At 43.1% G+C, this 17,183-nt stretch overlaps 1 protein-coding gene across 6 annotated transcripts in view; it reads left to right on the plus strand.

Annotated features, from left to right (window-relative positions):
* The window catches only part of SULF2 (sulfatase 2), a 371,939-nt gene that overhangs the window by 300,878 nt on the left and 53,878 nt on the right, over window positions 1–17,183 (plus strand). For all 6 annotated transcript variants that reach the window (XM_029611055.1, XM_029611054.1, XM_029611059.1 and 3 more), the window contains 5 exons: window positions 419–569; window positions 4,511–4,686; window positions 6,527–6,655; window positions 10,172–10,228; window positions 11,250–11,379. In XM_029611055.1, the coding sequence (XP_029466915.1) occupies window positions 419–569; window positions 4,511–4,686; window positions 6,527–6,655; window positions 10,172–10,228; window positions 11,250–11,379 (643 nt within the window). The remainder of the gene's footprint in view (window positions 1–418; window positions 570–4,510; window positions 4,687–6,526; window positions 6,656–10,171; window positions 10,229–11,249; window positions 11,380–17,183) is intronic.

Here is a 17,183-nt window from a genome sequence, read left to right on the forward strand (position 1 = left end):
AAAAATGAGACTCGAGGTCTGCCATTGACTCAGTGGAGACACAATTAGGAATGCCTTGGTTCAAATAAAGCAGAGAGCCCTGGCAATGCTACAATTCCATGCTGATAAAACCTGTGCATTTAATCTTTCTTTTCAGCAAGACTCATTATTTACTGGGCTACTTTCACAATCCTAGATTTTGTGCGCGAGATGAATAATGTCCTTTTCTTTTTTTTCTCAAATGGCAATATTGGAGACAGACCACTAGCTCTTCCATCTTCTCCCCGGAGAATCATAGAAAAAGAGAACTCCCTGGCAGTAACATTAAAACTGAATTTGATTGTTCAGCGTTTGAGTCCATGAGCTGTACTAAATTCTTTATTTTAATTTCAGTGTGGTAAATTTTTATCTATGTATTTTTTTTTTTATTACACTACAGCACACCAAGTTATAATTATGCTCCAAACCCAGACAAGCACTGGATAATGAGATACACAGGCCCCATGAAGCCTATTCATATGGAATTTACTAACATGTTACAAAGAAAACGTCTTCAGACACTCATGTCAGTAGATGAATCGATGGAGACGGTATGTAGGCCAGGATTTTTCCAAAGCAAATTGGCCATGTTTGAGGTTGACAGTGAAATGTTGTTGGTTTTGTTTATTATTTACTTAAAAATTAAAGATTTGTTTGCCACTTATCATAATTTCTAGGTGGTTTCCATTTTCTGCTACTCACATGTTACAACCAGCAGTCTTGCAACTTTATTTGTGAGATTATTGACCTAAGTATAGAGACAAGGTAGTGACCTAAAGACAGTGGGCCAGATTTTATAACATGTGCGCGGGTGTAGATTTGTTCGTGCAACCCGGCGCGAACAAATCTACGCCCGATTTTATAACATGCGTGCGCTGCCGCACGCATGTTACAAAATCCAGGGTCGGCACGCGCAGGGGGGGTGCACAATTGTGCAACCTGCATGCGCCGAGCAGCCTCAGAGGGAACATTCCTTCCGCCCCCCCCGCACCTTCCCCTCCCTTCCCCTATCTAACCCGCCCCCCAGCCCTAATCAAACCCCCCCCCCCGACCTTTATTGAAGAAGTTACGCCTGCCGGCTCTCCATCCCTCGGCCCAGTGGCTGTTCCGGAGGCCTCGGTCCCGCCCCCAGAACCCCATATTTTCAAGCCCCTGGACTTACGCGCGTCCCGGGGCTTGTGCACACCGCTGAGCCTATGCAAGGCTGAACCCTTTGGAAACCACAAGGAATTGTTTTATTCATTTTCTTTCTTTTTTTTTTCCATTTATTTATTTATTTAACGCTTTTCTATACCGACCTTCATGGTTGGGACCATATCAGATCGGTTTACATCGAAGGGGGGAACTGTAACCAGTGTACTTATAATCTGCCTTTCATGGCACAGAGGGCTTGCAATCTAAAGGGGAAATTTATCAAGCCGTAATATTTTATCATAGGAGGAGTAAATATCGTGGGAGGGATGGTCCCACGATATTTTGCTCCTCCCCGATAAAATATTGTGAGGATATCAGCATATTCTTTTTTTTTATCGTGGAAAAACTCTGCGAGAAAAAAAGAATACAGCAGAGGCTGCAAACATGCATGATGGTGGCCTGCTTCGCACAGATCCACCATTGTTTTAAAAGCCCTCCCTGAAGGTGACAAACCCCCCTGGGATTCTAGCAAGATCCCCTCTAGAGGGTGACAGGTATGTAGCATGGGAGATTTTAAAAATCCTTATTAGTTAATTACTGGGTGTTATTTTATGTCTGCTGTTTTGAAATATTTTATCGATGTTTAGGAAATTTTTAAAAATTTGTACAGGAGCTTCTAATTATTGAATATTTTTCTATTTGCCAGCCGTTTTGAAATGGATATTTTTTAGTATGGTTTTACTATTCTGATTTATATTTGTTGATTGTATTGTTTGAGGAATAGTGAATTTCTGCTTTTCCATTGTTGCACTGCATACAGAATCTGACTTGTGGTTTCCAGTTCAGTTTTTGTCTGCATGTGTGCATATGTGCATGTGAGAGAGATAGAGGAAGCGTGTGTGTGTGTGTTTGTGTGATAGAGAAAGTGTGTGTGTCTCTCACCAAGCATGTATCTGTGTGTGAGAGAGAGAGAGTGTGTGTGTACGCGAAACAATCTTAGGATGACGGATATGGAGAGGAGGAGATTTTTAAAATCCTTATTAGTTTTAATTATTGAGTGTTATTTGATGTGTCTGCTGTTTTGAAATATTATATCAATGTTTAGGAAATTTTGAAATTATATGTTTGGGGAGTACCAAATACTCTAAGGGGCGGATTTTCAGAGCCCTGCTCGCGTAAATCCGCCCAAAACCGGGCGGATTTACGCGAGCAGGGCCCTGCGCGCCGGGAAGCCTATTTTACATAGGCCTCCCGGCGCGCGCAGAGCCCCGGGACTCGCGTAAGTCCCGGGGTTCTCCGAGGGGGGCGTGTCGGGGGCGTGTCGGTGGGCGGGCCCGGTCGTCGCGGCGTTTCGGGGGCGTATCGGCAGCGTTTTGGGGGCGGGTACGGGGGCGTGGCTACGGCCCGGGGCAGTCCGGGGGCGTGGCCGCGCCCTCCATACCCGCCCCCAGGTCGCGGCCCGGCGCGCAGGAGGCCCGCTGGCGCGCGGGGATTTACGCCTCCCAGAGGGAGGCGTAAATCCCCTGACAAAGTTAAGGGGGGGGTTTAGACAGGGCCGGGCAGGTGGGTTAGGTAGGGGAAGGGAGGGGAAGGTGAGGGGAGGGCAAAGGAAAGTTCCCTCCGAGGCCGCTCCGATTTCGGAGCGGCCTTGGAGGGAACGGGGGTAGGCTGCGCGGCTCGGCGCGCGCCAGCTATACAAAATCCATAGCCTTGCGCGCGCCGATCCAGGTTTTTAGCAGATACACGCGGCTCCGCGCGTATCTACTAAAATCCAGCGTACTTTTGTTTGCGCCTGGAGCGCAAACAAAAGTAGGCTATTCGCGCGCCTTTTAAAATCCGCCCCTAAGTAATTAGCTGCTTTGTATGCATTAGTTAATTTTATGCATGCATATGCATCAAAGCGGGTAATTTCCATAGGAGTGGATTATTTTTTAAAGAATTCACAGAATTGCCATGATACGGCAAAATATCAGGCGATTAAACAGAATTTAATACACGTTAAATGCTGTTTATCGCCCATTATCGCCATATTGCGACTTAGGTTAAATCTAGGGATGGACTTAATTTAATGTAATATGTCTATTCAGCTTTCATGGCAGGTCAGCCACTTCAAAATGGATTAGAGTGTGGTGAATTAGCTCCCATTGCAGGGGTGTTGCATTGCAGTGGCTTGTGTTGCTGCGAGGTACATTACCGTGAGATAGGGTACAGCAAGGTATATGACAAGGAGATGTTTTAGATCAAGGTTGTGGGTGTTACATTACATGCATTAAATCAAGGTCACTGATTACATCAACTTCTGTGTAAGGATCTGGACCAAATCATTGCTTTCCTTAGGAGTTTACATAAGATGGTGCCTAAATTATTACTACAAAAGGACATAACAGCTAAAGCTAGAACATCATCAGGGACCAAGCAGCTTCCCACGGCATCAGGGAGGTCATTTTACTGTCATTACACTTTATTTTGCTGCCTGATAAAAGGCACAATGAATAAGAAAACTACAGGCAGAAAATGTAACTTTGCCAAGCTCATAAGCTACGTGGGTCCAATTTATCAGCAGCTGATGCATTTTGCTTTTCTTGCTGTTGTGCCTCTGGGAAATTTCTTGTGCTGGGACCAGTTCTTTATAACTGCAGAAATTGGCTGGGGGCCTCAGGGGCTCCTCAGGGAATTCCTGAAGCTTTCTTCTCTAGGTCACCAAGACACATCTAGCTCAAGTTGGTGGGGGCCAGGTGTCATTACCATCTGAAAGTCATTCAGTGGTCGGTCTGTTCCCAGCAGGTTGGTGCCCATTTTACTTGTTAAAATAAACCCAAAACATGATCACCCTTATCGATTCATGGTTGTTATAATTTCTGCATGCTCTTCCTAACTTAATTCTCCTGATCTTTAAACCATCTTAATTTACATATGGGGGTTTCATATTCAGCCGCTGTGCTGCTTGGCTATTTAGCTGGTTAAAATTATCCACCCAATTTAGCCTGCATATTCAGCGGTGCAGGTGCACTGCTGAAAATATTCAGCCATCCTACATTTAGGGCAGGTCTACGGGCCAACCAGACTTAGCCGGATAAGTTATCTAGCTCTGAAGATCAAAGTTACTTGGATAATGTATTGGGCTAACTCAGCTCCTCCCATGTATGTCCCCGGAATGTCCCTGACTTATCCGGCCAAATTACAGTCGGTTGATAAGTTATCCAGCTAGAATTTAGCTGGATAAGTACCCAAATATTCATTTAGCAAGTTAACTTCTGAGCTACCCAGCTAAGTGCTTCTAAATATTGACCTCCTGATGTTTTATAAATGTCAAACTACTACAACTTTGCACATTTTATATTGGGTTTTTCTTTTTCAGATTTATAACACATTAGTAGAAACTGGTGAACTGGACAATACCTACATCATATACACAGCAGACCATGGATACCATATAGGACAATTTGGATTGGTGAAAGGCAAATCCATGCCTTACGAGTTTGATATTCGAGTTCCCTTCTATGTGCGGGGTCCAACAGTGGAGGCAGGGTCCTTGTAAGTTCAATCACATCTCCTCTCTTATTGATCGTGGCTTAACTGATAAAACAGAGAGATGCACGCTGCAGGTACCCAATCTCTTCAACCTTTCCACCTTTGGGGGGAATGATGTGATTTTTCCAGACAATTATAGTCTGTATTTACATTTCTCCACAATTCTTTTCATACTGATTTCGATTCTTTTTTTTACTTTTTCATATTTATTTTATTGTAGCTTTATGGAAAAGAAGTAGATAGAAATAATTCAGTAAAATTTTATATATAATAGAAGTACTTATAAATTCATAAATGGGGGAATAAGATTGTAGGGTCAAACTTGCTCAGAGCTTTTCTGACTTACAGGTCAACCACACCTCCTCAGTTAAAGGGGTTTTGTGATTTTCAGCCATGTAAGTGGATGACCTGACATGCACACATGCTTCCAAAGAGGATCCAGGCGTGGGTCACACATGCATACTTCCAAAGAGGATCCAGGCGTGGGTCACGCACGCATACGTCCAAGGAGGATCCAGGCGTGGGTCACGCACACATACTTCCAAGGAGGATCCAGGCGTGGGTCACGCACGCATACTTCCAAGGAGGATCCAGGCGTGGGTCACGCATGCATACGTCCAAGGAGGATCCAGGCGTAGGTCACGCATGCTTCCAAGGAGGATCCAGGCGTGGGTCACGCACACATACTTCCAAGGAGGATCCAGGCATGGGTCACGCATGCATACGTCCAAGGAGGATCCAGGCGTGGGTCACGCATGCTTCCAAGGAGCAGCCAGGCATGGGTCATGCACGCATACGTCCAAGGAGGATCCAGGCGTGGGTCACGCACGCATACTTCCAAGGAGGATCCAGGTGTGGGTCACGCATGCATACGTCCAAGGAGGATCCAGGCGTGGGTCACGCATGCTTCCAAGGAGGATCCAGGCATGGGTCACGCACACATACGTCCAAGGAGGATCCAGGCGTGGGTCACGCACGCATACTTCCAAGGAGGATCCAGGCATGGGTCACGCAAGCATACTTCCAAGGAGGATCCAGGCGTGGGTCATGCATGCATACGTCCAAGGAGGATCCAGGCGTGGGTCACGCAAGCATACTTCCAAGGAGGATCCAGGCGTGGGTCACGCACGCATGCTTCCAAGGAGGAGCCAGGCGTGGGTCACGCACGCATGCTTCCAAGGAGGAGCCAGGCGTGGGTCACGCGCGCATGCTTCCAAGGAGGAGCCAGGCGTGGGTCACGCGCGCATGCTTCCAAGGAGGAGCCAGGCGTGGGTCACACACGCATGCTTCCAAGGAGGATCCAGGCGTGGGTCACGCGCGCATACTTCATTAAGGAGCCAGGCGTTGGTCATGTCTGCTTTCCTTCCCTTTCCTCTAATGCGCTTTGCTTCAACCTACATAGCTCTGCCTCCATTCAGTTTAAACATTTCAGCTCTATCGGTCTAAATGTGCAATGCTGAACTTATTCCTGATTTAGGTTTCACAAATGGATTATCCTCCTTGGGTAGAGTTTAAGAAAGGAATAGGCTTTGGACTATGTGAATAATTCCTGTAGCATTTCAGTATAATTTGTCCATCACCTTTAAAAACATCCACAATCGCAGTCCAGCAGCACTGGTCACTGAATTTTTCCAGGATTTGGTGGCAACCTATGAGCAGTTCCCTGTAAAATATTAGATTTCCGACAGGCCCTTGCAGCATGGGGCACAGATACTTTCAGTTTTTTTTTGTGATCTACCTCTGTGTGCTAAACCTACCTGTGTTGGGGGGGGAATGGGGGCAAAGAAGAAAAATGAGTTGGCAGATAGTCTCTGAGGTGTCCTGTGTTTTTCTTCTCTTATAGGAATCCTCACCTCGTACTGAACATTGATCTTGCTCCAACCATCCTAGACATTGCAGGCTTGGACATCCCACCTGACATGGACGGCAAATCCATTCTAAAGCTGCTGGACACAGAGAGACCCGCCAACCGGTAAGGAAGAGCTAGCAAGCTCTGTTACCCTTGGGCAGTTTTCATCTGATTTGCAAATCTGCTTATCGAGTGCAGAGGAAGTTATATCAGGCTGGCCTCAGGAGAGTTGTGCAGACAGTACTGTTCTGTGCTGAGTCACAAAGGTTCTGCCATGTTTACAGAGGTGGCACGACCTGGGTGGTTTAGCTTTTCCCTTTAAGAATTGAAAGTATTTGTCTACAGATGTATTTTTAATGGAAAATCTTGGCAGGTTTCATTGTTACAGAAAGGTTTTGGGGTTTTTTCCCTGGCTTGATTATTATACCAAAGCTCTTCCTGCCATGTGTTATAGACGTTCATCGCTGTACTGGAATAGCGTGGCCATTTTAGCATGGCCTTTCTTATTCTATAGATAACAGAGTGGTTCTGGCCAATGGTGTGCCTTACTGCTGGTGTGGCACTGCACAACCTTGATTTTTGTGGTCACTTCATAGCTTTCAGGATGGACCATGTATTCACCTTCATATTTAGCACTCCATTTATGGCCACCAGTAATGGTTCTGGATGCATAGATTAGCCTCCCAATGGAAGAAGCAGAGGCAAAACCAGGAGCAGAAACTAAATTGAAATAAAATGTGATTAAACACAGAGGATCCCCTAGAAGTGAAAGGAAAGCCAAAGATAAAATAAGGTCAATGGCGTCACACCAGAAGTAAATTTAGCACACTAGGTGGGTCTTCTGCTGTCAGATTACATCTTGCAATATTTAGGGTCTGATTTTCAAAAGCCATGTACATGAATAAACCTGGGTTTTATGTACTTAAATGGCAGCTAAGCAATGCGACAAGGCGATAGCTAAAGCCAGAAGGATGCCGGGCTGCATAGAGAAAGGAATAACCAGAAAGAATAAGGAAGTGATAATGCACTTGGTGAGGCCTCACCTGGAGTATTGTGTTCAGTTTTGGAGACCGTATCTCAAAAGGGATAAGGCAGGGCAGACGGGGTCCAGTGAAGGGCAAAGAAAATGGTATGTGGGACCTGTATCGTAAGACTTCTGAAGAGAGGCTGAAGGATCTAAATATGTATAAGCGGGAGGAAAGGAGGTGCAGGGGAGATATGATACAGGCCTTCTGATACCTGAAAGGATTTAATGATGCACAAACTTTAACCTTTTCCATCAGAAAGGAAACTGTAGAACTAGGGGTCATGACATGAAACTCCAGAGCCAACATCAGAAATATTTCTTCACAGAGATTGGTGGATGTGTGGAATGCTGTTCTGGAAGAAGTGGTGAAGATAAAAACAGTAAATGAATTTAAAAGGGCATGGGATAAACACTGTGGACCCTAAAGGTTAGAGGTTCAAAATGAAGAAGAGGGTGCATGGAAATAACCTGTATGGAGCGGCAGTTACTACCCTTAATAGTAACATGGGGATAACCTGTACGGAACGGCAGTTACTACCCTTAATAGTAACATGGGGATAACCTGTATGGAGCGGCAGTTACTACCCTTAACAGAAGCATGAGGGTAACCTGTATGGAGCGGCAGTTACTACCCTTAATAGTAACATGGGGATAACCTGTACGGAGCGGCAGTTACTACCCTTAATAGTAACATGGGGATAACCTGTATGGAGCGGCAGTTACTACCCTTAACAGAAGCATGAGGGTAACCTGTATGGAGCGGCAGTTACTACCCTTAATAGTAACATGGGGATAACCTGTATGGAGCGGCAGTTACTACCCTTAATAGTAACATGGGGATAACCTGTACGGAGCGGCAGTTACTACCCTTAATAGTAACATGGGGATAACCTGTACGGAGCGGCAGTTACTACCCTTAATAGTAACATGGGGATAACCTGTACGGAGCGGCAGTTACTACCCTTAATAGTAACATGGGGATAACCTGTACGGAGCGGCAGTTACTACCCTTAATAGTAACATGGGGATAACCTGTACGGAGCGGCAGTTACTACCCTTAATAGTAACATGGGGATAACCTGTACGGAGCGGCAGTTACTACCCTTAACAGAAGCATGAGGGTAACCTGTACGGAGCGGCAGTTACTACCCTTAATAGTAACATGGGGATAACCTGTACAGAGCGGCAGTTACCACCCTTAATAGTAACATGGGGATAATCTGTACAGAGCAGCAGTTACTACCCTTAACAGAAGCATGAGGGTAACCTGCACAGAGCAGCAGTTACCACCCTTAATAGTAACATGGGGATAATCTGTATGGAGCGGCAGTTACTATCATAAGAAACTTGCCGGGCAGACTGGATGGACCATTTGCTCTTTTTCTACCATTAGTACTATGTTACTACATGAACACAAAGTTATGCCTTTATTTTATAAAGTGTCTAGACGGAGCCACACAGATTGTAAAATATCACATACACATATATTTCAGTACATGCACATAATTTTACTGCAGGCAGCTACATACTTTCTATACATATTTCATAAAAGTACCCGAGCATATTTTGCATGCGAAACAATTGTAACATGCACGCGTACTTACCACAGTTTGTGCACGGAGGCAGGTATTTTATAAAGTATGCATGAACTTCGCTGCTGAAAATACCTGTGCATGTACTTTTTAATTATCATCACCTCCATCAATTCACCCACACTTCCACCAGTTCACCTAGACCCCTCCCACCCAAAAATTGCAGACAAGTGCAATTTCAGTTCCACAACTGAATTAGGAGGTGTAAATATGTGCTTATAAATCTAGTAATGTATGCATGTATACTACTTACAAAAGAACTACCAAACCCCACCTCGGAATGCTCCAAATCACCCCTTTTCTTGGAGTGCAAATGTGGTGCTATCTGTGCACACACTTGCTATTTGCACAAGAAAATTCCACTTTTATGTGTTGAACTCCCCTTCCCCCCAATATATTTTCTAGTTTTTGCTCACAAAGAGCGTGCAGATAATTCAAGTTGGTGCATACTTTTATGTGTGCAAAAGAAAGACATTCCAGGTCATGGAGTTTAGATTACACCCTAGGCATTTAGTTTTGTTTGAAAATCAGTGGAAAGTCTGCAGTTAAAAAAAAAACTATTCAGAGGTTCCAGTCTTTGAAAATTACCCTCTTAAAGAGGTTCTAGCAGTATTGGCCAAGTATTACTACATTGCTGGGTTGTAATTGTGAGCTTTGAAAAGTACTTCTCATGCCACTTAATTGCATTCTTAACTAGCATTTAACACAGATACATAAAGTTCTGAGGAGGCAGCTCGTGTCGCCTAATTGTACACAGATGTCCACAGCAAAGACTTTGGACTCCTTATGCAGGAAATCTTCAGTGGCTTTTATTAAGTCCAACTTCATCACCCACAGCCCAAACCACTCCAGAATAGATAAATCATTCCAATACTGCTTTTTGCCTGACATTGATAAACTGTTTGGTATTTTCTAAAATAAATATTGCACTGCAGTTCAATTCATAGATTTCATACACTGAACATTTCTGTGGATGATTTCAATTTTATGAGAAAACCTTTTTTCTTTTTTTTTTTTTAGGCTCCATATTCAGAAGAAGGCGAAGGTCTGGCGAGAGTCATTCCTTGTGGAAAGAGGGTGAGAAAACAGAGTCTAAGCGCCTGTAATGTCTCCATTTCATGCCAAGAGTCTATCATCCTGGAGATGTTTGTAAGGTGCAGTCAGCAGCAAACCAATTCCCTTTTTTTTTTTATTTTAATCTCTTCAAAGCCAAATATGACTCAAGCCCTTAAACCGTAGGGTCACGTTTATGCAAAAGTCCCAGGAGGGAAAGTGTTTAGTGGACGAACCAGAATATTTTTTTTTAAACGTCACTCTCCTTCCTTTCCCTCCCTCTGCCACATGAGGTCAGGAGGAGATGCTCAGATCTATATTCAGTCGCTGTTTGGCTCGGCTAATGAGCCGGATAAACTTACCTGCTAACGGCCCATCTCTTCAGTGGCCCGGCCGCACCACTTAATATATCCAGCTTTCTTAAAGTTAGCTGCATAGGTTGATCCGGCTAAATTTAGGGCAGCCTTGTGGGCCGTCCAGACTTAGCCGGATAAGTCATTCCCTTCGCCCTGTCTGCCATAGACAGCCAATTAGACAGATAACTAATTGTCCGGATCAGTGGCCGCCGTTCAGCAGGAGCCAGAAATTCAACTGCTGCTAGTTAGCTGGCTGCATCCTAACTTAATCTGTCTACGTAGCATTGAATATTGCCCTCGCAGAGTGTTCTCTGACAGTTTGGGACTGTGAATACCTTTTTTTGCTGCCCCTTCACTGACGATAAGTTTGGAATTTTCAGGAATCCTTCAGGAATGCATTCAGTGTCAGCCGTTCCGTGCTTTCATCTCCTCCTTTACTTTTTTTTTTTTCTCGGGTTATATCCTCACCACCTCGTTTACTGAGGAACTACACATCTTCTGGGGGGGAGAGGGGGGACGACTCTCAAATCCATTTTCACCAGCAGTCCCAGTTTGACCAGGAGTGAAACTCTGGTGGGAGAAGGGAGGTTTGGGTTCAGGGAACCCCACCAGATATTATAACTTTGATTGAGTTTTGCAATTGTTCGATTCTGATCTGATGGGAGCCCCTTAAATGCTTGCTTTTGTAGTAAATTGCTGCACAAGAGGGAGAATGAGAAAGTAAACACGCAGGAAGAGAACTTTCTGCCTAAATACCAACGTGTCAAAGACCTGTGTCAGCGAGCCGAGTACCAGACAGCCTGTGAACAACTTGGACAGGTAAGACTACAGTACACAGTCCAAACATCAGCACGTGCAGACTGCGATAACCTCCTCCACCTGAGCGTCAAAACAAGCTGCCAAGGCAAGTGACTCATTCTGAGATCATTGCTCCAACTTTTCCTGCAGCTTTTATCAGACTCGGCTGGCTAGTAAAGAAGCTGCTGATTCCTGCTGTTCCTCCGTCCCTACAGACTCTCTTATGGAAATGTTTGCAGTGTTCAGGCATAGGATAAGGTGGTTTTATTTATATATACCACCTTCCTGATAAACATCTGATGATAATCTGGCAGGAGCTCGTTTGCTGGCCTTTATTTTCACATATCTAGAGGGTTAACATGGCAACCACGTATTTTAGGAGTAATGAGTGAACGCATTAGAAGCTGTAAACTCATACAGGACTAAAGTTTCCTGACTGAGAAACTGACAGGGTGTGGTTTACAGGGTTTTTCTGTGTGCCTTGGGTGTTTCATGGGACATGAAGCCAAAGGTCAGAATTACGCTGCATTAAAAAAAAAATGCACTGAGATTCTTTAACCCTCATCCTGGACTGTAAGCGTCAATCAAATGATCTGGGTTCAAATACCCTCTCCTTCCACCCAGAAACACCCCCCCCCCCCCCAAAGAATTTCCACCTAGAGCTGAAGGAGCCTACTTTCTGGAACACACTTGTTCATATCCAGAGACAGCGCATATCTATGAATCCAAAAAAGCACCGCCCCTATCAGAGTCCTCATGTCCCCATCCCCCCCAGACTTGACCTGAAAATCTGGTGTCAATAGGGCACAAAACAGAAAAGATATTGAGGGGAAAACACACACACACACACACCCCCAGACGGATCTCATAAGCCTTCATCCCCCTCGGAAACTTAAGCTAAAAAAAGAAAAATAAAAAAACTTTTAATCGTTTGTTTTGTTTTATATACTAATGGCCTGTGTTGAAGTTTAAGTAATATTAGAGTATATTGTCATACCATAAACTTTTCTGAAAGATGCCTTCATATTGATGAAGATCTCATGTGTTGACGTTACATCAAAGGAGTTTAGTCAGTCAATCACAATCTCTCATTTTTCTCAGCTATCTTACAATATATAACATAGGAACATGCCATACTGGGTCAGACTAAGGGCCCATCAAGCCCAGTATCCTGTTTCCAACAGTGGCCAATCCAGGCTACAAGAACCTTGCAAGATCCCAAAAACTAAGTCTATTCCATGTTGCTGTTGCTAGTAATAGCAGTGGCTGTTTTCTAGGTCAACTTAATTAATAGCAGGTAATGGACTTCTCCTCCAAGAACTTATTCAATCCTTTTTTAAACACAGCTACACTAACTGCACTAACCACATCCTCTGGCAACAAATTCCAGAGCTTAATTGTGCGTTGCGTGAAAAATAACTTTCTCCGATTAGTTCTAAATGTGCCACATGCTAACTTCATGGAGTGCCCCCTAATCCTTCCATTATCTGAAAGAGTAAATAACCGATTCACTTTTACCCGTTCTAGATCTCTCATGATTTTAAACATCTCTATCATATCCCACCTCAGCCGTCTCTTCTCCAAGCTGAAAAGTCCTAACCTCTTTAGACTTTCCTCAAAGGGGAGCAGTTCCATCCCCTTTATCATTTTGGCCGCCCTTCTCTGTGTTGAAGTTAAGTGTCCTATAAAGTATTTAAAATACATATACTTCCCTGTGGAAACAGTTCCCATGATGAGAGGAGAATCTTTTTTAATATATCACTCGGTACCTGACTTGTCTGAGAACTATTGTATGCCACATAATATTTCCTGTGGGTGCTATAATACTGTTTTAGCACAGAAGGGGCTAATAATTTCTTTGCCTGGTGCTCAAAGAGCTACTTTTCTTTGGATTCAGAAGTAAATTCATCATTAGCTAGCAGAATGTTTTCACTTTGCTAACAACAAAAAGTCACCTTATTGAAGCATAGACAAATATCTGATATATTCAAGATCTATACGACATCAGAGTCTTTGTTCATATCCATACTTTATGTGGACTAAAACTCAATTATCAGACTATGTCTGTGTTATCATCATGATGTCATCAAAACATTTTTCAAGATTTAAATGCACATAAAAATCTTGAACTTAACTTCAATTCTTTGTTCCAATAGCCACCTGACACTGCCAGCAGTGAATCAGTGTTTCGATTGTAAAGTCTGAAGATTGGTCACTTATCAAAAGCTGAGCATGATTGTTAACACAGACAGCGTTTGTGTCTGAAACAGTCTGACAATGGAATTTTAGTCCACATAAAGTGTGTTATGTGAATAAAGACTCTGACATTCTCAGATGATGGTCGTATAGATCTTGAGTACATCAGATATTTGTCTATGTTTCAATAAGGTGAATTTTTGTTTTCATGTCACATTTGGTTCTTTCACCTCTGGGTTCCTTTGACTTAATGCTCTTTGCTAACAGCAACTTTGTATGTTTGAACACTATTGATACACCAGATATTCCTATTTCTCAACCTATGAGACATTAAAGTGAGAATATTTTTATCTATTCTATCAAACCCTGAATTTTTTCATATAACCTAATTAAAGGACCAGAATGTCCTTATTAATTATATCCTTTAAGGAAATGCCCATTAGAACTCATGCACAGGGCAGTCAGACATGTTTTAGAACGCTAGTATTAGCGTTAATAGCCACCTCTTACAATGTTATTTACACATATATATAACTATCTGATCTTCATTTCCCTTCTCATTCCAAGTTATTGTTTTCCTTGTTATATGTAACTGCTTTTCTGCACTATTGTTTAAATGGTAAAGTTTATTATAATTACACCCCTGTTTCTTGTGAACCAGCATGATGGGACCACCGTCTTGAATGTTGGTATATAAAAAAGTTAAATAAATAAATAAATAAATAAATAAGAACATGCCATACTGGGTCAGACCAAGGGTCCATCAAGCCCAGTATCCTGTATCCAACAGTGGCCAATCCAACTCACATGTACCTGGCAAGTACCCAAACATTAGATAGATCACAAGCTATTATTGCTTATTAATTACCTTAATAGCAGTTTATGGATTTAACCTCTAGGAACTTATCCAAACCTTTTTTAAACCCAGTAACACTAACTGCTGAAACCACATCCCCTGGTAATGAATTCCAGAGTTTATCTATGCACTGAGTGAAAAAGAATTTTCTTCGATTTGTTTTTCATGAGCTACTTGCTAACTTCATGGAGTGTCCCCTGGTCCTTTTGTTCTCTGAGAGAGTAAATAACTGATTTACATTAACTTGTTCAAGTCCTTTCATGATTTTGTAGGCCTCTATCACATCCCCCCTTCAGTCGTCTCGTCTCCAAACTGAACAGCCCTAACCTTTTTAGCCTTTCCTCATAAGGCAGCAGTTCCATGCCCCTTATCATTTCTCTGCATTTTCTCCAGTGCAGCTATATCGTTTTTGAGATGCGATGACCAGAACTGCGCACAGTATTCAAGGTGGGGTCTCACCATGGAGCGATACAGAGGCATTACGACATTTTCCGTTTTATTCACCATTCCCTTTCTAATAATTCCCAACATTCTGTTTGCTTTTTTGATTGCCGCAGCACACTGAGCCCAGTAAGATCCTTTAGTATTCCAAATGGCAATGAAAAAGAAATATGAAATGTGGCACTGTTCAAGTTAAAATAAGGTTTTAGTAAAACAAAAAGTTGGCATTTAACAACCAGTTTGTTACATTTTAAGTTTGTTCAGTTGTGAAATATTACAACACACCATGCCTTCCATGAAAACGTTGTTTGTGGACATGTCTGAACTTTTTAAATATTTTCACAAAACTAGTTCAATTAACCTGTAAGTTTATGGGCTTGTAAAATCACTTCCTCCAATATACTTTAATTCCACTACGAACCCCCTTTCAAATCCACCAGTCTCTATCAGAGTTGGAGTAGATTCACCTAATTTAATTCAGTGCTGGTTCCTGCAAATCAATGGCTTTACAGGGAATCTAGTTGAATTTTTCCCCAGATTTGCCAGGGAAATGTCAACAAATTTCCCAGTGAAAATAATGGGCAAAATCCAAAAAGTCCATTAAAAAACCACCTTGAAAAATGGGTCTGGCTCGAATTCAGCCTCAAAATTTTCACCCCCTTCCTGTTGCCTACTGCTGCTCATAAGATGAAGAGGGGTCGATCCCATACATTTCTTTATCAGTCTTATGGAATAAGTTGGCGAAAATGCTAACCATAAGCTACTACAACCGTACAGTAAATCAACTTTAAAAATGAAAAAGTTGTATTCCTGTCCAACAATCTGCCCTTCAGGGGTATGCACAGTATTCGGGATGCACATGGCTTAGACAGTGTAATCCTTGAACAAGAGAAAACTTTTCCCAAGCTGCTGCTTGGCAAATGATTTCCTTATCTGTGACCAAATGAGCCACTCATGTTCCTAGATCTCTGTATAATTGTGCAATCACAGCAGCCTGCAAATAGCTCATCAAGATGGAACGTCAAGGTAATCCAGTAAAAGCAATGAGAGACAACTGCAGCCATTGCAATCATGTAACGCAATTAGTTTCCTGACAGTTGTAAAAAAAAAAAAAAAAAAAATTGTAATTAGGCAAAGTGATGCATAAATAAAGATAGGCTGAGTGTTGACACATTGAGAAACCTTTGCTTTACTTCAGCATTATCAATTCGGCACAAGGAACTGTGCTCTGTCCACAGACAATTGGGAGCTGTTAGTTGTGAAGGGGTGAAACAGAAAGAGAAGCCATCTGGTCCTCACACAGGCCGCACTGTTAACCAGCGATTGGATGCGTGTTTGACGCGCTAGCTTTACCCCTTATTCAGTAAGGGGTAATAGTGCATCGAAAACGCGCATCCAATCCCCCCGAACCTAATAGCGCCTGCAACATGCAAATGCATGTTGATGGCCCTATTAGGTATTCCCGCACGATTCAGTAAGTAAAATGTGCAGCCAAGCCGCACATTTTACTTTAAGAAATTAGCGCCTACCCAAAGGTAGGCGTTAGTTTCTGCTGGCGCCTGGGAACTGCACAGAAAAGCAGTAAAAACTGCTTTTCTATGCACCATCCGACTTAATATCATGGCGATATTAAGTCGGCGGTCCCGAAAGTTAAAAAAAAGTAAAAAAAAAAAAATTGAAATAGGCCTGCGGCTCGCGGGTTGAAAACTGGATGCTCAATTTTGCGGGCGTCCAGTTTCCAAACCCGTGGCTGTCAGCGAGCTTGAGAACTGACGCCGGCAAAATTGAGCGTCAGCTGTCAAACCCGCTGACAGCCGCCACTCCTGTCCGAAAAGAGGCGCTAGGGACGCGCTAGTGTCCCTAGCGCCACTTTTAACCACCGGCCCTAATTTAAATAAATTAAATTACTGTATTGCGCGCACAGGAGAGTGTCCTGTGCGTGCGCTGGGAGAGCGGGCGCTCGCCCGCTCTCTTGCGATTTTTACTGTATCAGCCCGATAAAAATTCAAGGGCAGTTTTTTTTTAATAATTTGTTGGTTCTTCAGTCTCATCCAGTCTTCCTGTCACTGTAATGCTTGATGCCTGTAATTCTAAGGTTGGTCCAAAGCATTGCAGTCTGCTGAGAATCCATGTCTCTTCCGTAACAATAGGCCAGTCAGAACTCCACACTAAAAAATATCGGTGGTTCCCTTTGAAATCAACAGGCATGAAGCAAGATAGATAGAAGGATGCCTCACGATTATCTGAAAGTGATTGCTGGATAGAAGAGGAAGTTTAGAACACAGACCATATAAAAAGAAATCGAAGCATTGAAAGCTAAGGGGGATCATTT

Source organism: Rhinatrema bivittatum, chromosome 8, assembly GCF_901001135.1.
Source record: "Rhinatrema bivittatum chromosome 8, aRhiBiv1.1, whole genome shotgun sequence".
Classification (NCBI taxonomy): Eukaryota; Metazoa; Chordata; class Amphibia; order Gymnophiona; family Rhinatrematidae; genus Rhinatrema; species Rhinatrema bivittatum.